Raw genomic sequence first — 25,836 nt, 5'->3', positions numbered from 1 at the left:
GCTCTAAAGGACCAATCCTGTTCATTGTGCCAAAACACTGTATAAAAAGAATCTGTCTTTCAAATAAACTTTGCTGTAATTCCCTCCAAAGAACTCGGAGCTCTATGTGCTTTTACATGAGCCATTCTGAATCGTAATGATAAATTGTATTTTTTATTTGGCTTTGCAACACTGAGCTGTGTCTCTCAGAAACACATGAAGTGCTGGAAATGGCCATTAAGAGGTTTGCATTGCTTTAGAAATTTAAGTTCTAGCCATGCTGGACTGGTTTCTGAGCGAACCCAGAAAAATCTACTCCTGAAAGCTATGTAATCCTCCAGGCTGCACCTGGAGGACAGACCAACTTTGAATCCCAAGTGCTATAGGCATGAGCCAAAGAGCTGTGGCTGTAAGGAATGGCAAATGTTAGACCACAGAAACTGAGTGAGAGAAAGGCGGGATTTGCTTCCACTGTTGCTGACGGACAATTATAGGGGAAAAAAGCCACACACATCACAGGTTTATGGAATGCTACTGGAATCAGTAAAAACTCCAAGGCTTGAAAATGCTTCCACTCTTTACACCTGGAAGATTGAAATTTTGTAACGTGTCAGTAGCAGATGTCAGAACAGTGTAGCGCTTACTGTGGGGTACAAATGGAGGAAGGTCAGGCGTTCGGAAGGATTTAATTGTGGCCGGCCCTTCCCCTCCAGTCGTCAGCACCTGAACTTCCAAGCGGTACAGCATCGAGGGCCTCAGGTTGGGCACGGTGAGTACGTAGTGATCCTAAAAATAAACACATCACTTCAATTTTCCGTTAAAAGGATTTACCGTATGCATCGCTCTGTTAGTGAGCATTGAAGTAAAGCATCCCATGCCCCTGAGTGAGTACCTCTGTATAAGGAAAGAGTTTCAGTTTGCCTTTAGACATTTTAGGAAGTTTAACTAGAAAGTTTTGTGCCTTTCTGATTTGTAATTGGCTCAGTGCCAAGAGAGAAGCACCTGCTGGACCTTTTCACTGTTCTTCAAATCCTATGCCTCTTCCTATTGGCAGCAAGCCAAATTGTCCCTCCTAAAACATTAAGTATTTAGGAAGGAGCACAAAGGAACTAAGAGGATTTTTAGAGTGTTTCTAGCAGGGTGTCAGAGGTTTTCTCAGATACCTGTGCGGGGCTTTTCTTTTATTTTCTATAATGTTTGTTATTTTTCATTTATTAAACCTTTTACTTTACAAAACACCTCTGAAGAGCAGTGTCACCAAGATTATTTTAAGCCAATCTGCAAGGGCTGGACCCTCAGAGATTGATACATTTACACCTAGCTCATAACACTCTGGCCAGGTGTTAAATTCTATCAGAGTATGTCTTGAATTTTTTGTTTCCCATTCCTTTGAACAGACACATTTTCAATCATAATACTATGGTTTCATGTGTACAAGGTCCAAGTTGTTACAGACTTTTATGGAAAGTGTGCTGATCACTTTAGTGATGTGCTCATTACTCAAAAGTGAATTAAAATGTATTTTCCTAACCATTCTTTTAAACAAACATGTTCATTACATAAACTTGCTTTTATTTTGGATTTGCAGGTGAATTCTAATTGGTAATTTAAGTAGTGGCCTGGGGCCACTTCTGCAGCTAGTGAAAAAAAAGGGTGACAACACTAATTTCAGATTTATCCTGGTTACACCATAAGAATTTGTCTTCTGCTCTTAAGGTCATTTATGGAGTGATGGACTCACTTTTCTCTACTTCATACCTTTTGTGATCACTTAGACATTAGCTAAATAATTTTAGTAATTTTACAGAGACTTCCAGGTCAGAATACATCTGTCTAAAGACTGACAGATATTAAGGAACCAGAAGTCATTCTTCAAAATCGAAACTATAAATCAAAGCATCATCTGCATTAAATTGGAACAAATCACTTATTCCAAGCTGAAAAGGCCCAGTCCCAGGAAGGGGAGAGCTGGAGCAGTGATGCTGGACACTGGGGGCAACAGGGTGTTCCTGCCTCCAGCCAGGCTGGCCTGGCCAGGAATGCACAGGACAGGTTACTCTGGTTGGCACTGTACCTGCCCCATGTGGGGAAGCCAAAGCAAGCCGTGGGAATAACTTTGCTTATTCCTGTGGGATAATTTGGTGGTATGGCCAGACCAGACAGTAAAGGTGAAAGGAGAGAGAGAAAAAATGGGGGAAATATTGTTTTCCTCGCAAATTAGCACATATTCTGAGATGGGACTGCCTTTAACAGACCTGGCTGAAGCTTTTCCATCTCATATAAAATCCTGCATGGGCAGGGCAGAGAGAGGAGTGCATGCAATGCACTTGTACATCACGCTGCTTATTCAGATGCTCTTCCAGCAGTTGAGCCCTGTCCATTTCAGCCCTGGTTGTGTAAATACTACATTTTTAGTGAGAGTGAATGGTCCTTGGCATAAAATATCCTAAATATTGGTGGTTTCTGAGAGACAGAAGATACTGTTTCAACTCAAATCAGAGCCTTGTGCAATTTAAACAGGTGCTATAAATAGACAGATACATATAGTAATAGATAATTAAAGGCACCTCTAGGCTCTACAGTTTAAAATGTTTGATGTATTATCAAGAAGAGTATGCAAAGCTATGCTTTGCATCTCAATCAAGGAGGAAAAAATTAGGCATTTCTTGCTCCAACTTACCTCCAGAACCAGTGTTTGATATCTGCATCACCACTAAACTCTATAAATGAGCCACAGACACAAACATAGGGAGCCACTGGCAAAAAAAAATAACAAACAACTTACTGCTGGCAGTATTTGTGACTGGGAAATGATGCTGTTGGGCAAACTGTTCTGACGGCTCTCTGTGGTCACTTCTGCCCAAGTGACCTGGAACCCTGTCATGGGCTGGTGAAGGTCTGCCTTGGATATCTTCCAGGAAAAATGGCCAGTGATGTTACCTTCCTGAACAATGAAAGACGCAGACAGATTCTCGGGTTTGGCCAACACTTTGGGTAGAACTGGCACTATAAATTTGGAAAGAAAAAAAAAAAAAAAAAAGATAAGCTAAACTTTTAGAGAACATTTTCAATAATCATTTAATTTCTCAAATCAAGGTCAGGCAGAGCTGTATTTCTGGTGTTACACAGTCAGCTTTCCAACACCATGTTTTCAATGTTAACCAAAAATCTATGTTTTATATATTCCACTGACATTTTGGGCCAAATTCAAACTTCAGATAAAATGCTCTCAGCTGCAGGGACAGAAAAGAAAGCTATGGCATGTAAAAATCCAAGTGCCTCATTCACAGGGAGCCATTCTCCTGCTCCTCATATTTCAGAATACCTGAACTCACACTGGAAGTTTTGGGACCACAAGAAAATGCACAGGGTAGTACAGAACTCCATAATTCAGCCAAAAAGTAAAATTGATGCACTAAAATCGTAGTACAAGTTAATAGGGGCACTCTGATTAAGGGAAAGTTATACCTGAGTTACAGCTGCCCAGGAAGGCTGTAATACTGGAAACTGTCAGGACAGACATTAAGGGAGTGGCAGTGATGTCCAGCAGGGTTCTGGGTGACTTATGGAGCATGGGGGCACCCTTGGGAAAAGGAGGGACTCAACGTGAGAGGGCTTCCCTCTAACCAGAGAGAGGTATCTGCACTTAGCAGTGCATAGCCATGGCTGACCTGACACAGCACCAGTTGACCACAGAGGGTCCTCTCCAACCAATACCTCCATAATTCTTCAACTTCAGTAACCCTCTAGGTACACATTTTGACAATCCTGTAACTCTGTATTTCTTATTTGAGAACAGAATTAACCTAAACAAAATCAAACTGAAAAAGCAGCTTGCATCTGCAGGAAAACATTGAAAACATGGGTCATGCCACCAGAATCATGTTTACAGTTATCATCCATCATTATAATAAATACAATGGGAAACCATTCTTCCTTACAAAAAAACTTTCAACCATGTCATTACAAATATTAATGTATGTCCACTACAATTACACTTAATTGACAAAACAGTAATAATATACTAGCTAAAATCGATGGTATTTCTGTTAATGCTCACGTAAGCATAAGTGGCATTTTTATTTGTTTTGAATCTCTCATTTCCTCTTCTAGAACTGCTTTTAAAGACTCTCTTTTGGTGATTATAAATGCTTTTGGAACTATTTGGTAGTTTTCCAGATCATGCCTTACCTCCTTCAGCAGGACAATTAATGTGCTTGTGTTTTTTTTCTTTAAATGCAGAGCAAGGTGGGGTAACAAAGAAAGTACTCTCAGCCTTAAAACGTCCTTTAGATTTTGCAGGCAGAACAGTTACTTTGTATTTGCATGAAAATGACAGATCCTTCAGAATAATGTAGTTTTCCTACAATAAGAAAAACAAAAAGATCACATGTTGCAAATAGAGCCCAAGCAAAAAAAAGAGAAAAAACTGAGCAAATTGAAAAATAAGCTTGTCAAAAGATGAAAAGTTTTCTCAAAAAAAGTATTTTCCTGGATGCTTAACACATGCCAATGCGGTTTTAACTCAGAGAAGAAAGTAAGTATTGTCAATGTTATGATTATTTTCAGTAGTAAAATATATTAGCATGATATTTAAATATGTCCTTCAATTCTACACAGTTCCTTCGACACACTGCATCAAAGCAACTGACTTCTAATATTTAGAACAGTCTCCATGAATGATGGTAGTGGAGGAAGAAATGTGAGGATATAAATGCTAATCGAATTAAATAAATGTAAGAAAGCTGAGTTAAGCTGCTGTAAATGACAGGCTTCATCTATGTTTAACTTTTTAAAAGCACATTTAAAGTTCAGTATAGCATTATGGATGCATATTTTTCCACCTGAGTACATTAAGTACTTCTATATTCTTATCAGGAAGAAAAACTCCACAGCTAATACAAAGCACAAGTCTATTTAAGGACAATGAGTGGAGAAGGAAACTTTACACAAAGTGTAAGTGTCCTGCTAAATTCTTACTGTTGTCTGAAGCACTTTTGAAAATTACAGTCTGAAAGCTTTAGCACAAATCATATATGGAAAAAAATGGTTGGTTGGTTGGTTGGTTGGTTGGTTTTTAGCCTGAAAAAGATCTCTAATAATATGTTACTGCCTGAGGTCAAAAGTATTTCACTACCTTTTAGATCTTTAATTCCCTTCAGAATCACTAATTTCCCATGTTCTTTTGCATAACTCCCTCTTTTTTCTAATTGCAAATTATTCTAACCTTCACCTGGGAGGTCATTTTCAACGGGACATATGGATTGGGCTGAGACTGGACTCCCTGCCTTCAACCTGCCAGGAGAGTGGTCTAAAAGGTTTTATGTCTCTTTAAAATTGTGACAGGACTTTTCGTTTATCGTGACAGATTGGATGAATTACCATAAAATGAACTGGAAATAAGGACAAAATTAAGTAACTTCATTTATCCCACAATGCATTTGGACAGATGTCCAAAGAGTCTTTCCTGACCTCTAGTGGAAATTAATTAATTCTTAATTCTTAAGTTTCTCCTATCTCCAAATGCGCATATCTTGAAATAGTGCAAATGATCATAACATTAGTCAAAATCATTTTTTAAATCCACCTCTAATATGTGCTTTGCTGACCCCAAGAAGCAGTAAATCTTACAAGCTAACACCATCCTGTATGAGAAGTTATGTCTTTTGATTTACACTTTTACATGCCATTAACTCCCCTGAATTGATGGGGTAGTACAAATCAGGGTAAGAAGGAAAGGTGAATTGTGATTTTGTCCATTCTGCATAACACACTAAATCAATTCTGATGCACCAACCACATTATTTTGTTGTTCAAAGAATGTGTTACAGAGACAGATGACACTAGATTGCCAACAAATTGAGTACAAAGTACTCTCACTGCAATACATATTTGGGTTGACACATACTTACATGGAGCTTTTCTCCCCATCTGATATCTGCCCGACTTACAGATTTAATATCTAGTATTTGTCACCTACAGTTCTTCTTTTCTTATCTATTATTCTCCTCAGGGAGAATAATAGATAAGAAAAGTTTTCCACCTGAAACTCACCTGCATGTCTAAAAGAAAACCTACTTTATTAATTACTATTATTACTGTTGAGTATTTGCACTGTGCCTAAGTCCTATATTATTAATTGCAGATAAAGCTGAGTGTTCTCTATGCTGTAGACATATGTAAGTACTTAGTTAAGAAGTTTGTCTGGTCTCATTTTCTGAATAACAGCAAAAACAAGTAAAATATTTTAGCCTAGTTTAGATTTAGGAAATCCAAGCAACCCAAAACCTGTCGAGATATATGAATTTTATCTTTTGCCAGAGAGGAACATAAAAAAGAAAGCATCCTTACTGATCTAAGAAACCAGGTATAACACACACTGTGTTATGTTACAGAACCATCCTTTCTCTTGCTGCCTAGGAACTACTCAGAGTCGAGCAGAGGGTTGAATGGAGACTTACATAAGTCAGCTCTGTTACTTTCTTAAGTCCTTTGGTGTCATTGTGTGCACAGGACTCCAGTAACCAGTGGACTTGGAATTGATTCATGCTGATATCTAAATGATATAAAAAGAGAGTAAAAGACATATGTTATAAATATCTTTTCACCAAAAGACATATATTTTCACCATCACAACTCTTCTGGCTTCTCTGGATAAAAACAGAAGGACTTTTAAGTATTGTAGAGTTGGTAATTCCTCACTAAGCAATCTTTAATAAAATGGAGAAAATATTATACATCAATGTAATTTAAACCTTGTATCAGCTAAAGGAGATGAAAGAGTGAAATTGCATTTTCAGATATGTTACCATATACTGCTTACATTTTAAAAAAATTAAATTGAGCATTAAAAAAGTAATCTCAATGCCACTACTTCTGAATCATCCTGCAAATAATAGGACTGACTTGGTGTCAACTCCCTGAGTGTTTATATTCTTAGAGCATTGCAATACTGCTGCCTGGCACTGCTTGAGAAATCTGTGCCTGAAGATATGTGAAAATGCCTGTAAATCCCCAAGCTTTCTTCTTTCAGGATACACCATAAAACCTGCTCAGTATCTGTCCAAATAAAATTCTAGTCTTGGCTCTTATGAATAATACTGAAGGTTTAAGTTTACTCCCGTTTAAATCAAGGACAAAACTTGCTGCAGTATCAACAGTATAAGCTTTCAACTTATTTCCAGCTCTTCTAGTTTTTGTCTAATAATGCCCGGATAAGGAAGCAAAACAAAGAGCAAAAAGGAATTGACAGAAGGAAAACTCATTAGGTAGTGCAAGTAGCTCCTGACATTTTTCTGGATTTCATTCTCTATACGGGGGATGCAAAATTACGTCTGTTATTATTAATTAGCTTGGTATGACAGAGCCACTAATGTGCCTGACTGTGGGTTTTGGGAGGGAAAACAATTATCTCTGATGCCTTAAGGGCTGATCTGGTATTAGACCGCTATGAGCAGTTTGGATGCAAAAGAAAAGGATTGTAAACTAAAGAGAAAATGACTAGTGTAGGAAACTAGCTGAAATGGCCTCTTGAAATAAATTTTTGCAGTAGCTGTACTCTATAATAACATGTATGCTAATCATTTTTGCAATTTCTTTGGAAACAATATTTCTTTCAAAAAGAAATCTATTAAAAATACATTTCCTGCTTTGTGATTGTTCCCTCTCATTTAAAATAAATAAAGAAATGCTTGTGCTTTTGCTTGTCTCTTCAAGTTTTCCCACTTGATGTGCCTATTGGATGAAGACAAAAACTCACAGTGCATTTTTAAGTAGGTTTCATCTGATTTCATCTCTTTCAGTTCACTCCATTATTGAGTATCACCTGCTAGATGATCCTTATGGGCTCTTCTGACCCAAACCATTCTATCGTTCTCTGATTATTTTAAACTATCTTAATGGGTGGACTGCTCTTTGCAAAGCTACAAAATGTGTATTTTCACTTGTAGTACTTTTCACTTGTAATCTATAAATAAATCACTCTGCTTTGGCTAAACACTTATCCAAGCCAATTAAACCTTGCAATTGTCCAGCAGTCAGGGATTGGATAAAACACATCCCTAATGTAGGTCACAAAATACCACTACACAGGCAACTGGCAAGAGACAAATTCCAAGCATCAAGACCTTACAACAGCTCAGCATTCAGATATATTGGTGTAGAGGTTTATTAGGCCTCTGTTCAGAAATGTAATCCAAGGTAGAACCATGGAATCATCAAAGGCTTTGGGCTAGAAGGGACTTTGAGGATCATTCATATCCAACCACCCTGCAATGCCCCATGCAACCTGGCCTTGTACACTGCCAGGGATGGGAAAAAAATATTTATTTCCAGATATTGGAATATCGGAATCCTCTTTTTATTTTCAGTTAGGTCCACCTCCATTCATTATGTGAGCTTCTACTCCCAGACAGTTTTTTTCTTCTTTCCTTCCTACTTTTCTGCATTAGCAAACCCTTAGTAACCCATCTGTAAAAACCTGCAGTTTTTCATAACTTCTCTATTTGAAGAAAATAGAAATAAGTTAAAGAAGAATATAGAAAAAATGTTTTAAAAATATCACAGCTTGTACTGTAAACATAGCGTGAAGGTTTTCATAAACTTAACTTCCAAATTTTATCTGAGCTAATGAATCTTAAATTTGATAGTATTCTGATAAGAACCTATACTGAAAATAGAGGATTTTTTTCTTTTCAGTGAATATGCAATTAAAGGTCATGTGAAAAAGGGTTTTGTATCACATCTGCATATACATCAACTGTTATAAACTGGAAGGCATCATGACAGCCAGCAAGATTAAAACTTCTTCAATTCTCACATCTGTATTTATGATTGCCGTTTTCTAAAAAAATGGAAGATACACAGGTTAAATGCCATGTGTTAAATAAGAGAAATGCAAAAACAATGCATAACAAAAGCACCCAAATTTTCTCTATCCTGTCAATGTCTAAAGTCTGACTAATACCATGCAATACAACAGAATAAAGTATGAAATATGATAAGGAAGTAGCTCCTACTTGAGACAGAAACTTTATTAAAAATAGGGAAAGGTGGGGTCTTTTGTGATTAAATAAAGCCAGAAGCCTGAAAAACTCAAAATGTACATTCATGCATGAAACATGCATATGGAATGACAAGATTGTTATAGAAATTTTCTTTAATATTTTTAAAAGCAAAAGGAGACAAAATGCATGAAATTATCTAAAAGCCCAGTAAGAAACTGAGAAAAATGATGAAAATATGCCTTTGTCTTATAAAGCTGCTCATAAAGATCATGACTCTAGAGTTTCATGAAACATTATACAGCTGATTTTGTGTTTACAATACAAGCAAAAGAAAAGCTTCTCCCAGCCCTCCTTTCAGCAATGCACACTATCTTAGTGAGATCACTACCATAAATTTTACTTGGAGTTTTGGATTTAGCTGTCCAATGCAAACTGAGGGAACGTGAAAATCCGAGCAAACTGGAGGAGCTGCTCAAGCTGCATCCAGCTGAATGTCAGCCACTGCCACCAGAGCCAAGGGTTCTGGACCAAGCTCAGCTAAGGTTAATACACTGAGCCCATAGACACAGCTTTTTCCAAAAAGGCATTTGAGTAGTTAATATGAACAGAATATTCATTACCTAATGGGACTGATTCTCAACAGTTTTATCAGAAAACTCAGTCATTCCTTTTAAAATAAGTGCAAAACACTTTTAAGAAATTGCCAGACTTCTTCAGTCTGCTTCTGTGGTATTTCAGATGTAACAGTATCAATCTCCTTCTGAAAACTCCTATCTGGAGTTTTCTTGATTCTAAATTTTTATGAGTTTTTATGAAGCTTTTTAACTTCATTGGTCTCATGGTTGGAATATCTATCATTTGATGCTAGAAACAGTGATGCTTGCACTAACAGCAAGCATTCGTATTTCCCAGAACTCAAAATATTTGTATAGAAACACTGAACTTGAAGGACATAACAAGCACTCTAGCACTCATTTGAGCAACTCTAAGCTTGTGAAATTAGTCAACAAAATAGCCACTTAAATACAAACACAGACAGCTTGTTCAAATATTTTATTTTAAATTTATACAAAGAGAAAAAAAAGAGGGCAATCCGGGGCAATGACTAAAAATCTCTTAATGATACTGACATGGAAATTATCTCCAGATGCCCAAGCTAAAGATTTTTAGGTCTGTAAGACAAATGCACGTAACTAATCTTTTCACATAAAGTAATAGTTGATGTTAATTACTATGACTGTGATTTTTAAAATAGATTTTCTGAGTATCATTCAGAAAAATAATCCAACGAAATGTCAGATAATTCTGCAAGTTCTCCTTTCTCCTAGATTTAGAACCATTTCTGGCTTAAATGGTTCTACATTTTATTTAATATAAACTAAATTTTTAAGGTGTTTTCTTTTATTTTTCTCATCTTTTTCAGCCTCTTCTGCATTTCTGTTTCGTACAAATACATTACTGCCAACCCTATAAATAAGTTCATCTAATGTGGTTTCTTTTTTTTACCATGCTACCGCAAAAACAGCTACTTTCTCTGCCTCAAATACTTTTTTCTCCTTTATATTACAGTTACTGTTCCAGGAGGGTGCCAAATTGACTATCATAAGGAACTGAAGCTTTGTAGCTGAGAAGCTGCCATAGTATGGGCATAACAGCAGTGAAATTTGCTTATGCAGGCCAACACCATCAACATGGAGCTAACCCAGGAAACCAGGTAAACAGAGGTATTTGTTTCTTTGTATTCTGTGGTCCACAGCAAGAAAATTGCAGCAGATTGTTTCAGGACCTGGGGCGAGTTCTGCACTGGTTTGCTTGAGGTCTTTAAGTAAAGAACTTTATGGCTCCTTATCTCTGTTCCACCCCTGTCAAGTGGTGAAAATGATAACGGTGCGTGTTGTAAAAGTATTTCAGCTCTTGCATATTATTCTGATGTTGATCTCTACTATTTGGTACAAAAATGCCAATTAATACCAGCTGTGACAGTACTATTATGCAGGCAACCAAATTACAAAAACTTATTAGAAGGAAAATCAAATGGGATTTGCTGGAAAACAAGGTTTCACAGTAGACATGTTCAACAACAGCAGTTCAAATTAAGGTTTAATTACAATAAAAATGTCTGGCATCAATAAACACGGTATCATCAAGTCAATTCTGCATCATGACAGGATTGAAAGTAATTAACATGTAGTGTCTGACAGATTTTCCCATTAGAATAAAATAGAGTATAAAAGTATATATTATAAAATAAGACATATGAAAACCTTTACCGGCTACCATAGAATTAATAATTTAATACAAATAACTAGCAGCTGTGAAATGAGTATTTCAGTAAAAAAGGAAACAATGTTCTACATTTTTTTGTCAAGGTAGTCCAACAAACTGACTCCCTCCAAAATATATACCTATAATTAATATGCTAACTCCACAAAGAGTTGTTATCAAAGCTTGGAAGATAATGAGCCATATGTAAACCTGCTGTCCTCATTCAAAGCTAACCTTTCTTCAAACAGAAGGCCATAAGGAGGATGACATATCTCTAAAACTACTTACTAAGAAAATTATTGAAATAATTTGTTCTGTGTGCAGCTAAACCTTTAAATTTATTATATTTTGTTAGATCCAATATTTCATATAGCAAGCCACAATGATCTTTTGGGACTGGCCACATGTTGTTTTTTCTTGGCATACTGGGCAGGATTGTTCTTACAAGCTTCTGAGCACATGGGCCATTATTCAACAAAGCACTTAGGCATGTGAACAGTTGTGTTAACTTCAACAGTTAAGGGTAGCTAAAGCATCAGGCCAGAAAGTTTAGAACCGAGCCAGGTCAAGACACTAACGACCATCAAAACTAGAGTTAAAAGATGGTCTCGAACATGTCTTGATGGACTTAGACTAGTAGGAAGAAGGAAATATAAAAATTTAGGTGATTTCCCTTCTGGACCACATGGCTTGCAGCATTACTGCTCTAAAAATAGACCAGAGCAGGTGGAAAATATTTTATATTTAATATCACAACACAGGGCAGAATCTGCTCAGGGCACATGAAGTACATGTCTCAGTATCTACAAGCTTGATTGATTCATTCTACTGCAAAGTCATAGTATGATTTTTCAGAGCTCTGTATAAATCCTGTGTCAGCATACCATCCAGGGGGAAAAAAAAATTACCTCACTGTATTGAATGGTGAAGCTGTAGCAATGGTAAATGGTGAAATTAATGAGGTCTTGCATGAAGTAAAATATATTATCATCTCTGAAGTGTTTAAAGATTTGTACAAGTCAAAGGCTTCCTGAAGAATGTTCCTGCTCTTTCTCGTCCCAGTATGTAACCTCCTTTACAGCTGGGCATCTACTACAACCCAGCACCGATTCCAACCCACCACTGCAGCAGTAGGATGAGCAGCAGGGTTTGCTCTGCAGCATCACCTGCCTGTATTTCCACACCACAAACTAGAAAGCAAATATTTGAGACAGGATGTGATGAAGAGCCTGCTGCTCTCTCAGGCTCATGCTCATCTGTTTATTGGACAAACATTGTTTGTCCATGTCTACACAGACATATCTAATATATGCAGTTTTCCATCAGTTCTTTTTCTGATTAAATTCAGTTGCTGGAGAGGTCCTGAAAAATATGCAGGGAAAGCTGAAATATGGGCAAAATCCAAGTGAACAAATGAAGCAGTGTTATTTACTACTAGTTCCTTCAGTTTTGACGACATGAGTAGTGTGAAGTGATTCACATGGTATTTATTATTACATTTAAATAACAGCATGACAGAAGACCGGTTTCGAAAGGGATACTTCAGTGTACTGCAGAGAAGCAAAATATGATCTCAGTCAGTACTAGATCATAACACTTATTTATTTCTTAATATACTGGTTCATGAGCCATTGTATTACTTTGATTCATGGTGTCTAACATTTGCAGTCTGAAGTTAATGATAGAACAAAAAGTAATAATGTAATAACAAGTGCTATTTTACTCATGGTAGTTTAGCAAATGCAAAATGATGTAAACACAATTTACCTTCCACTAATGTTAAAATACTGCATTGATGTGCTAATGCATTGTAAGTCTCTCTGCACTCCTCTTCTCCTTGTAAAAACTATTTGTTTTGTCACAGGCATTTTAGGTAAGTTTTCTTGACAAAAATGAAATCATAACAGCTCTGTGTCTTTTGCTTCCTCTGCATTGATTCACCCAATGGCGTAAAAAAAAATGAATCCAAAGTTTTGTTTGGTTATGAAATTCATGGTATTCATGACACCTCCTGAGAAAAAATGTTTTTTAATAATCAACTATTCAGGCAGTATGTTTAAAAATAACACCAAAACCTTCAGTTGACATTTAAACTTCACTCAACAAACAACTCTCAGCAAGACAAACTATACTGTTTCCTGCTCTTACATGGAATATAAGCAGTTTCGATTAAATCACAAAGATATCGTTTCTCCCATTATGCCATTTAAAACAAACTTTCTTTCTATAGACCACATTCTTTGTATAATAGAACAGTAAGCCTTTCCAAAAATGATATTAACAATTACTGTGTAATTTAAAGGCAGGCCTGAGACACAGTATTTTTGTCCATATCTAGACCTAGGAAGCCTCAAGGTTTGAAGATGTTTATATTGAAGGATTTAAGCCTGGGATCATCTCTAAGCCGGATTACCTCTACCCTTACTTATTTTCCCACACACAAAATCCTATACAAAGCAAGTTCAACAGTATCTCATTCTGGTTTTCCATTACAAGGAAATTTGCCTCTTGTAAGCTCCAAGTCTCACAATAGCTGCTTGTAGCCTAAATAGAGGCTTTCTACATTACCCTCTCATAGCCAGATTTTCAAAGCTAGCTAAGCATCCTAGACCTGAATTTAATAAAAAAGAAAAAAACTCAAACAAACAAGTTTAAAGCTCACTGAGGTTATACATACACTGAAAATGTCACCAGGTACTCTACCATTAAATTTAGCCTTCTGTGTAACTTTGAAAAATGTGGACAATAATTTAGACAAGCAGACTATAATGAGGGTAAGTTCACTATATTGAGGGTTCTAATCTTGGAATTCCTCCTAATTCCAGGGTCAAAGTACAGGCTCATCTTGCCCCTAATTCCACAGTGGGAAGAGATGCAGGGATGCACCAGCTACTCCCTTCTCTCTCAGACCTCATGCAAAAGCGGTATATTGGGTGGGCTTGCATGCATGTACAGTGATCCATGGAATTCCAGAACTGGACTTTCCTGACATGCATTATGGAATGCCACACCAGGACATGGCTTTGCTGAACTGGTATTCAAAAAGTTTACAGCATTAATACGCAACTGCTAAATATGCAGTTAAAGACTGACGTGTCTACAAGAAATAGAGCAGAACCAGGTTAAATATCTATGAAATCATGTGCATACAGACAAGGTAAACAGAGCAAGAATTAGGATTCATATAAATGTAGAAGAATTGGCTTCAAAACAAAACCAAACAAGAAAGTGGTTCTTGGGAATTCCATCGCTCAGGACATTTCAGATGCCCCTTGGTGACCCTCATAGGACACTGGCTATTATTGTGAAGATAAATACATCAGAAGTGAATAAATACCGTGATATTACATTGGGATCAGGAATTTTGACTACCTAGAAGTTGTCTGAAGCTGAGACAATAATATGAAGAAATACTGTTACACTCTTGCCCTATTCTTATGTTTGTTCAGATTCGCTTTAGGCCACTGCCAAGAATAGATCACCTGCTGGGTAGGATCTTTGGTCTAGTCTGCTATGGATATTTTTTGCATCCAGTTTACGGTCACATGAGCAAAAGAAACTGATATAAACAAAGCATTATACATCAGCTGAAGATATGGATTATCTTAAAAATTAATAATAATTTCAGTTTCAGATAGCTGTTCAACTCTAGCCATTCCTTCAAATAGTCCAGTTTCCTTCCTCTATTTGTAGTGTTTATGCAACTGGTTTTATGGTCACCTTATAAACCAGCTAATTAAAAATACAGATTAAAAAGAGGCACATGGAGGAAAACTGACCCAATTTACAAGAAGACACTCATTAGTTGAAACCACCTTCACCATAAGCATGATGTCTCCCTGCTGACAGGTTAACCTCCCCTAGATCATAATAGCAATGCTTTATCCAGAACTTAGGCTGGCTAAGAGAGCACTCATGAGCCGTTATGAGCCCATAGCTCATGGGAAGCATCTTGTATACTGCTGAACCTCAGCACCTTTTACTCACAGTAGGGATGGTAGGATTGCTCCAAGTAGTATAGTGTAAGCCTGTGAGACAGAGCTTTGACTTAATATGACCTAGTGACACAGTTTGGGGAAAGGAGAGGAAGAGCTCAGCTGGTCAGACATTGCTGCTATAGTGTCAAGGTTGTGGGTTTGATCCTCATAAGGGCCACTCAGTCAAGAATTGGACACAATGATCCTTCTGGCTTCCAACTCAGAATATTCTGTGATTCCATACTTGGATGGTAAAAAGTTTGCCATTTTACCCCTCAGTTATAGAGACTGCCGCATATCAGACATTGCCATTGATAAGTTTAGTAATACTACATATGTATGCATGTATATATATATAAAGTGTATATATATATATATATATATACTTTATATATGTATATATATACTTTATATATATATATATATATACTTTATATATATATATACTGTGTTTTTTGTTTAAATAATTAACTTTATACATTGTGGTAACACTCAGGGAGTAATTAGAAATCCAGAAAATTGTACTAGTAAGACATAGACATATTGAAAGTATGAGAAGATGTTAGTTTTGAAAATGTATTTTTTTCTGAAGAATTAAAAATCAGGCAAGAGTTTATTTATTAGTTGGCCAGTAATTTTTCAGTGCCTTCAAGTAGATTAAGTCTTGATAAATCATTTTGCAATGGAATATTGAATGGAATACTGACTGCAGATACACATTCCACCTAATGATGGACTATCTGTGGATTGAACTCATAGACCAGCTAATTTATTACATTTCTATTTAAATTTAATGTAACTTCAATAGAAATCAAGCTTAAATTTCTATCACTTACTCAATTTAAAAATAAAAAGAAGACTTCATTTACATGTTTAAATTAACTCAAATTAAAAACAGTTTCACAATGACTAAAGATGTTCTGAAGTATGATTCAGGTCATACTGAGGACTTGTGCACAGCCCACACTACATAAATTTTAAAATTAAACAATAAATGCTTTAAATGTACAAAGCGTACAAATGTACAAACCAGTCCAGTACAGCCTCCAGCAAACATCAGCGGGTGCCTGTTAAGTAAAATCAGTGTTCTGTACTGTCTGTGCTCTGGGAACACAGTGGGTAGTTCTGATTTGACTTGTGATTATTTGATTTCCTGGCAGACTTTGAATCAATTCCAATTACATTCCTGAGACTAGCAGTTGGACAAACTTGCCTCTAGATCTCTCATACCAAGAGCTTTAACCACCTACCCTGAAAGGTATGGAGGTTTGGAAGCAAGTGCAAGGCAACAAGTAATGGTTTTCTGTTCTGCCTGTGAAATCATGAAGAAATGCAGTAAACTGTGCCTTTGAAAAGACTTTTCAATATTGTCCTATTTGCAGGGGAGATGCCACTGAAGTTGCCACCATTGTAAATGCAATTTTAAAACTTTATAACTCACCCCACTAATCAATTGCAGACTATTTGAGAATGTGAAAACCATCTGCTCTACCAAATTCTATTATTTGTGGTTGATGTTTTTCATGACTTCCACCAGTAACATTTTAAGTATTGCAAGTATTTCACATTTGGACAGAAACCAAAGTCCTATAGGCACTTCATAAAGTAAAGCAAACAGAACTGGAGATGGACAGATGCTCTCCTTTATATTCTTTTTAAAAAAGCAAAGAGATTTTTTTCATGAAAGTACATTAAGACAAAGTAAAGGAAAAGACAAAGTTAGGGAGATTTAGGGACCACACAGATACTTCTGACAGGAAATTCATTTAACTCCCGAATAATTTCCCAGGATAATTAAAGTTTACAGCACTACCTATCTCCCCAGGCAGGATGCTGTGGAAGCCCATTTTATAAAGGCATCTGAGTCAGGAGTAGCACATATGGAAAAGCCAATTCTGTAATATCTACCAGTGCATTTCTAAAGAGGTGATCTAGTTGAAGAGTCCTGTGCTTAGAGCCAGCTTTACTAATTAAATCCCTAAGTACTAATGCACATTATGCATACCCACACAATCAACCACTGCTGAGACAAAGTCCCTGTATTCCCATGGAAGTCTGAGGGCAATATATTAATGTACACTTCACTATAATTAACAGTCACATCATTTTGTTGAAAGAACCATCTGGACCACAGTGATATCTTGAAGTACAAGTATTTTACTGCCTGAATATCAATAATTAGAATATGGCCAGCTGCTCAAACACTAATCTGCTCAGTGCAACAGCTAGTAGCAAACTAAATAATGCTTTAGTGTTAAGCAAGTACTGTGGAATTCTTTAGAGTAAGAGCTGGAAACTCCAACTGCCAGTGAAGGATTTCTTTACCTTCAATGGCTCTACTTCCATGAGAAAGGACCATTTGATGTGTGTTATCAATGGGAAAGATTTCATTTCAAAACCTGCCATATGAAATACCTTATTGCAAACAGAGTTAGCACACACAGTCACTTCATTTATGTCCCTGAACTAAGTGGAAGTTAATTTTGTTTTCCTAAGATCTGGGTTTAAAAGCATTTGTGTTAGCTCTCTATTTGCTTTGCCATGCCTTGCATTTTATTCTTCTCTGTAATTTAATTCATTATTCTTGTTTGGTTGATTTATCAGACAATGGAGGAATCTCTGCCTCTCCCTGCCTTAAGTATTCTTTTTTTCTTCTCCTTTAGAATTTACAGAAACACAAAGAAAGAACCCTGAAGCCAAGTCTTAATGCATTTTAAATATTTGTCTTTTTAAGCAAAACTAAGAGGCAGATATATTGATTTTAAATATCTAGAAGTACTTAAAATGTTTAATTTAAACAGGGGGAAGTAAATGCACATTGACTTAATTCAAAGAAAAGGAAACTAAAGCTTTACCTGAGCAAGGAGACTTGTATTACACTCAAATAGCAGGCATCTAGAAAATGGTAGTGAAGGCAGAATAATGACTTCGAAAATATTGTTGTGACAAATGCTTTGGAAAGAAATTACATTCTGATATTTTAGTGCATTATAATTATTGAAGCAAGGGACAAGAATTGATGCAGAGAGTTCATAAAAGGTGGGATTTTTTTCCTTCTGTCTGTGGGCAAAATTTTATTTTCATACACAGATTTGCAGCAATTTGGAAGCTTTTCAGCTAAGTCCAACACTCAGCTCTTCAGTTGCCCAACCACAGAAAAACAGAGAAAAGCATCTTTTTATTTTTACAATTTCAGTCTTAATTACTGCATAATATACTGAGGTTCTTAATCATCCTAAGTATCTAATCCCTTTAAATAGGAGTTTCAGAGTGCATTCGTTTTTGGTAATGGATGGTACTCTGTGACCTCAGCACCAAGGAGTTAAAAGTGATTTGTTTAATTTGATCCCACTACTTGACAATTTCTAATTTCTCACACCAAGATGGCCAAAATATCTGCCCATGGAACACGTTCTACTTTTCATTTACAAAAGGCAGATTCATGCTGTTTAAGGAATGTACTGTTTCTCTAATCCCAGGCCTAAATGAAAGGCAGCAAGGAAAAGACATTTTTCCCTTCAGAAAGAAGCTATTGTATTCATATGCAACATGCTTTTGGATGACTCTGTCTAGTAACATCATGTGCATTTGCTAAGTACCTTGTACGGCTTGAAGTGTGGAGGTATTTTTGCTAGCATACATCCTGAAGTGATTATTGTCATCATACCAAAGTATGCAAACTGAAAGATTATTTCAGAAAGAGCTTTATTTCAATGTAAAGTCCAAATTCTACATTCCATTCATGCCTTATGCTTACTAAAGTTAATGGGACTTAAGAAATTACACTTGAAGAACAGGCCCAGAAAAGTCTCTCCTGCTTATCAAATTGTGGCATTTTATGATTCATACATATGGAAATCAATCCCATTACTCAGACTTTTTTCTCTAACACTGTGTTCAGTTTCTGAGTACTGATATGCAGTCACTCCTTTGCTGCATAACAAAGTCAGTTTGGTAATAGTTTGCAACACTCCCTCTGGTGCAATTGTTGCACAGGACAGAGGTCTGATGAATTGTATTCAGAAGGATGATATAAAGCCAAGAGCTTCGGCTCTGATGTCATCACTGTGCTCTTTTCACTGCCTTCCTAGAGGCTCATCTGCAAAAGTTCACTGAGGAATACATCTTCAGTCATGGAAGAAATATCTTCCAATAGTCAAAAGACATCACCATGCCTTCTGTAAAACCTAAGGCACATTGCATTAAACTTAAATGGCCTCTGCAGGCTCAGCGTGTGTTGACGGCTTGGAAGATAGGAGGGCTCTGCAGAAAGACCAGGAATGATTGGGTCAATGGGCAGAGTCCAACAAAATGAAGTTTAATGAGTCCAAGTGCTGAGTCCTGCACTTTGGCCACAATAACCCCCTGCAGTGTTATAGGCTGGGGCTGGTGTGGCTGGACAGTGCCCAGGCAGAAAGGCACCTGCGGGGACTGGTGACAGCAGATGAACATGAGCCAGCAGTGTGCCCAGGTGGCCAAGAGGGCCAATGGCATCCTGGCCTGGATCAGGAATAATGTGGCCAGCAGGGGCAGGGAGGTCACTCTTCCCCTGTACTCAGCACTGCTCAGGCCACACCTGGAGTGCTGTGTCCAGCTCTGGGCCCCTCAGTTTAGGAAGGACGTTGAGATGCTTGAATGTGTCCAGAGAAGGGCAACAAAGCTGGTGAAGGGATTGGAAAACAAGCCATATGAAGAACGACTGAGGGAACTCGGGTTGTTTAGCCTGGAGAAAAGGGGACTCAGAGGTGACCTTATCACTCTCTATAATTTCCTGAAGGGTAGTTGTAGACAGCTGGGAGTTGGTCTCTTTCTCCAGGCAGCAACTGACAGAACGAGAGGACACAATCTCAAGCTGCATCAAGGGAAATATAGGTTGGGTATTAGGAAAAAGTTTTTCACAGAAAGAGTGATTAAATATTGGAATAGTCTGCCCGGGGAGGTGGTGAAGTCACCATCCCTGGATGTGTTTAAAAGGAAACTGGATGTGGCACTTGATATGATGACCTAGTTGAGGTGTTAGGGCTGGGTTGGACTCGATGATCTTGAATGTCTCTTCCAACCTACACATTCTGTGATTCTGTGATTCTGTGTATTGATGGAGGAAAAATTCCCTGCCATTGAAAAAACAGTGAAATTATCTGTTACAGGGCCTTACAGACTGAACTGAATAACTTGATTTAACTTCACAGTTAGTTCAACTTTGAGCAGATGGATGGACCAGCTGACCTCCAGAAGTCCCCTCGTGTCCATTTAAATTCTTCTACAATTCTGACCTATATTTAGCTCTTTAGACTGAGTAAAATTATTCAAATTCAAAAGCAAAATAGTTTCTCAGCTAAATTGGGACCAATGAAAATAAAGAAATAATCTCAAACAACCTTAGAAGCATGTTTGTGTTTCTTTAAATAATATAAGCAATCCACACAGGTCTTTCCTTCTGTTTCTGTAATCTGTGATATGCTGGGAGGCTACAGTGTTGGGACACAGTAAAATGCTCTGCTAGAGAGCCATTTTAGTTTAGGAGGAAATTTAAAAAAAAAATAAAATCTCTGGTCTGCATAGAATGGTATGACCACTGAATTAGGAATACAATAAAAAATTCTGAGCAGTTATTAATGTAGAAAAGTAATAACTGTTCTTACTCAGAGAGAGACTGATGTTATAGCAGCTATTAATGTCTTCATTACAGCTAAAATAAACTATTTCAACAAAACAAGGGCAATTGTAGGGTTGAACAAAGTTCAGTAAATTTCAGCAAAGTAAGGCAGTGTCCTACACCTGTGGAAGAGCAACTCTGCATCAGTACAGGGTAGAGGGTGACCTGTAAAGCAGGTCTGCGGAGAAGGACCTGTGGGTCCTGGTGGACAAACTGTCCATGAGCCAGCAGAGTGTCCTTGTGGCCAGGAAGGCCAATGGGATCCTGGGGAACATTAGGAGGAGCATTGCCAGCAGGGAGGTGATCCTGCCCCTCTGCTCAGCCCTGGAATGGCACATCTAGAGTGTTCTGTCCAGTTCTGAGCTCCTCAGGACAAGAGAGACATGGAACTCCTGGAGCAGGTCCAATGGAGGGCAACAATGATGACTGCGGGACAGGAGCTTTTCTCCTATGGGGAAAGGCTGAGGTAGCTGGGCCCCTTCAGCCTAGAGAAGAGAGCCTTAGAGGGGATGTTATCAATGCTTACAAATATCTTAAGGATGGGTGTCAAGCAGATGGGGCCACAGTCTTCAGATGCACCCAGTAACAGGACAAGGGACAATGTGAAGAAACTGAAACAGAAAAATGTTCATCTAAATAAGGAAAAAATCCTTTCCTTAGAGGGTGACAGAACACTGTAGCAGGATTCCCAGAAGGGTTGTGGAGTCTCTTTCTCTGGAGATATTTGAAACCTGCCTGGATGTGATCCTGTGCAATCTACTCTAAGTGAACCTGGTTTACCAGGGAGGCTGGACTAGATCATCTCCAGAGGTCCCTTCCAAACCCAGCCATTTTGTGATTCTGCGATGACATACTGGTTTAAATCTTAATCTAAAAAAAGCCCATCTAAATTCTAAGTAACATTTTTATTTCATAATTTCTGCAACCATCTCTTGTTCGTGCCATGAAGTCTAACACAGAAAGTCCAAAAAATACTTGAAAACCATACCAGACAAAGCAAAGACTACTATATCCAAATGAAATTTGATCAGTTTACAAATGTCCAACATGTTTAAGCTTGAGATGTTTATTTCTTGATTTATTTTTTTTTTATCATGGTAACTCTTACACTTATCAACCTACTTCTTTCACATGGTTTCACACTGGCCTCTTATTTTTTTCTGTTTTAAAGTTACACATTCTAATTTAGGACTACAGAAAGGCTGTGTTTCTCCACCAAAAAAAGGTGTTGATTTTTAATAGCAAACTAGACAAAAATGAGAACATTAGGGCAATCAACAGGGACTTCTGTGCTCGCCCACCATGTAGGAGACAAATAGGTCAATTTTTTTTCAAGAACTATTTCAACTCTGATTGCCTACCTCCAATAAAAATAGATGCCATGCCACTGAGCAGGCTCAGGTAAGGTCTCACTCAGTATTTCCTATTATAGTTGCTGCACTCTACTACCTCCTACATGATCTAGTGCAGTTCATAAAGGTGAAAGATGTGTGGGTACAGTTCCCAGCACAGCTGTCTCAGTAACTGCTGTTTTTCATGAAGACAATGTGATTTTCCTGCTGTGTTCCTTGCACAGTCACACAGACCTGCTCTGCAGTAAATTGTTACTACCAAATTTACAGTACCTCATCCATGCACTACATAATCTCCAAACTCTTGCAAGAGCCTGTAGAAGCTGCTGGCTTCTCAGGAGCAGGTAATTTGGCTATATTTTAGTTCCACACAAGGCAATGGCTCCTGCTGAGTTACTACATGTGCTGTCACTCAGAATACTGATATTTTCTTTTTAAAAAAGAAAAAAAAAAAAGAAAGTAAGTCATATTCTGCCCCTCTTCACACACCTTTGCTATCACTGCTTCTTCTGCAAGAAAAACAAAAGCACCTTCCTCTGCATGGCGGGGGAATGTACCTGAACACCCCAGTGTGCCTCACAGAACTTGTCCCCAGCCCAGGGCCAAAATGGGTTTCTGGGTGTCCCCTTATGTACCTGGATGCACAGAGCTCCACACAAGATGAGTCAGCTGTACAGTCAGCAACTCAGCTAGTACACCCCTGGCACAAGGTGACAGCATGTAAATCCATGTCATTTTTGACAGGTCTGTAACATAGCTGTCTTTGACATTCTCCAGTTCTGGAAATTATGCCACTTTGAAATCCTCTTATTTCCGCACTATGAGTCACTATAAGGATGGTGACTACCTTATTTCTTTTTATAGACATTTATAGCCCTTAATACAAATATTACCTCCAGGTATGTAGCAGACAGTGAGATTCAGCTCCAGATTTAGATGGAAACATTTAGTTTTCTATGGTGCAATGCCTCTAAGTTCAATAGCTATGTTGTAATACCATTATAAACAGTGGACACTTAGTTCAAGATATCTGTGTTGGAACAAGAATATTGCTGTTCTGCTCAGGATTTTCCCTCCATTAAGTATAACTAACTTTGGCAAACTATTCACAAGGTGAATGTCAGTAGGGGTGCTGGCATTTTGGTCACAGGACACATGATTTTTCTTCTTGCAGCAGGCTGGCAGGAAAACAGCTGCAGCAGGATTGATTGTTCCACTGGGCTGAATCTCGCCTGCAGACTGTGAGTTGCACAACCCCATCTGACGCCTGTGGGAGACATTGTCTCCTCATCTTTGAATCCTGTCCCTCATTTTTTTCAACTCAGACTGCCAAGAATAGAACCTCAGCTCACAGAGACTCGTTAGGCATCTCTAAGCTTTCTACAAATGAGCTTTCTAGGCTCCCCTCTGTTCTCAGTAAAGAGGAGAGGCATCTCCAGAGAGCAATTCTGCTGTTGTGGGGGATGAATTGCTTCAGAAGTCACCTGCTTTTCTTTTCTAACAATAAAAGGAGCTTGGACAATGAGTTGACATCTCACTTGCAGAGGCCAAAGTTTAAGGTGATCAGTCCTGACAAAGCTCAGAATATACAAATCTCACTTCAGATAACAAACCCCACATTTTTTGGTAAAATGAATATTCTCAATTAAAATTGCCTCAACTTTTATTTAAACTTTAAATTGTTCCAGCTTTCCATGAAGCAGCTCAAAAATGAAATATAATGGAGAAAAGCAAGCAAAAAAAAAAAAAAAATCTAGTATAGCCAAGACAGCGACAAATACTCAAAATGTGCATGTACTCAGCTGAACCAAAGCTTGCAGGTTTTAGGGAGGAATAAGGATGGATTTGAAAGTAATTGCCATAGCAAGGCCTGGAAGGTAACCATTCAAAAAGGCAGGCAAAGGATAAGAAACAAAGGATACCTCTCACAATCCACAATATCCAGTGTGGCATATTCCTATATTACATAGCATAATTGAACATCTATATAGCCACATGGATCTAAATCTAAAAGCACTTAAATATTTCTGAAATTCTTTGAAAAGTTCAAGAAGAAAACATGACTATCCACTTTATAGACCTTTATTTCAAGCACAAAAATTGAATGGATTTAATTTAGTGTTATTGATACACGTGTAGATTGCTCCAAGTTAAAAAATGAACAGCGTGAGTATATTTTGAAATAATAGCATATGAACCTGTTATGACTAAACTGGAGCAACCTATATGCTCTTAGAGGACAGGAAAGGAAAATCCCTTTATTGATTTCTGAATATGAACAGACACTTTAAATTCATGTAATTATCCTTTTGACTGGAGGAATAAAACATAAAATTGTTAAAACCATAAAGTTGTTAAGATTTTTCTGCAAACCAGAAGGATGCAGCCTAGAAGAAAACTAACTTCGAGATGTTTTCTGATCATGACCAACTATCCATTCTGTTCTAAATAAAGGTGACTTAAAGTTTGGCATAAAGCCAAACATTCATATGTCCAAAATTTTTGGAAGTAATGCCAAATTCTGCTATTTAAACTTTACAGAGGTAATTCCTACTAAAATAAAAATTATCTCAGCTCAGTGAAGGTTCAGTGTCCCAACATGACTGGCTATAATTTTTGGATAGCTGATTCATGTCATTTCCTTCTGTAAGACATATACGCAACACAAAGAGGAGAGGCAAAGTTTCCCTCTAATGTGACGATGAAGGGATGAAAGGATGGGTGTAGGATTCAACTATTAATTACTTATAATATTGTGTTAATGTTCTACAACTCTGAGATGGATGACAAGAGTCCTCATTAGAGAAAATAGCAAAGCAAAATTTGACACACCTGTCTTCTTCCAGTAGACTTTGACTTGAAGTTGATTGTCCTGATAGAAAGGTGTTCCAATTTTAAGAAAACGAGTGGTTTTCCTTCTTTGAAAGTTTGGGTAAGGATCTACCAGTCCTTTCTGTGGTTTCCCAGCAGATGTCCGTTCCTCTGCAATACATAGAACAATCAGGAAACTATGTAGTTAACTACAGTGCTGTATAGTGACTATGCTAGAGTTGCTGAAGTTCAGAAAATAATGGTATTTTTATTCCAAATGATCTTATTTCCATTTCTTAACTACATAAAATAAATATAAAGAATTAACTGTCCATAGTGGCTGAAAAATCACTCATTTGAAATTCAGTCAAATTTAAAAAGTGACCAAAAAAGATAAATATGTTTTTACAGTAAATGGTCTGTAAATTTTCAGTAGAGTAATAAGGAAATGGACTGTATTTATACCCCCCAAAACAAGAAATGTTAACACAATGATTTTTTAAACAGGCACAAGATCTGCCAGTAGTTCTCTGTAATACTTCACAGTCTTTATATTCATGCAATGTTTGTATGTGCACAAAATCCAAGGACAGCATTAACTGTAACACAGAGACTGCCATATTTGGTTACTACATCAAAGTAAATATGTTATGCTATATAAGAACACTGTGGTCAGATTAAAGATCTGTCTTGCCCACTTTCCTGTTCCCAGCAGGGAATGGTGAAGGTTTGGAAAACATTGCATGAGCAGAATTTTCTTTCAGCAATTCCCTTGGTGACGCATGCCTTGC

General features: G+C 37.5%; 1 protein-coding gene across 6 annotated transcripts in view; it reads right to left on the bottom strand.

The window, feature by feature from the left end:
- The window catches only part of ANOS1 (anosmin 1), a gene marked incomplete at its 5' end in the record, with an annotated part of 132,372 nt that overhangs the window by 4,945 nt on the left and 101,591 nt on the right, over window positions 1-25,836 (bottom strand). For 5 of the 6 annotated variants that reach the window (XM_083855885.1, XM_083855884.1, XM_083855888.1 and 2 more), the window contains 5 exons: window positions 624-765; window positions 2,765-2,985; window positions 4,171-4,342; window positions 6,441-6,535; window positions 25,067-25,216. In XM_083855885.1, the coding sequence (XP_083712011.1) occupies window positions 624-765; window positions 2,765-2,985; window positions 4,171-4,342; window positions 6,441-6,535; window positions 25,067-25,216 (780 nt within the window). The remainder of the gene's footprint in view (window positions 1-623; window positions 766-2,764; window positions 2,986-4,170; window positions 4,343-6,440; window positions 6,536-25,066; window positions 25,217-25,836) is intronic. The other variant, XM_083855886.1, reaches the window with a different exon arrangement.

Source organism: Zosterops lateralis (assembly GCF_965231275.1).
Source record: "Zosterops lateralis genome assembly, chromosome: 2".
In the NCBI taxonomy this organism is placed as follows: Eukaryota; Metazoa; Chordata; class Aves; order Passeriformes; family Zosteropidae; genus Zosterops; species Zosterops lateralis.
This window is presented reverse-complemented; position numbering and strand designations above follow the sequence as displayed.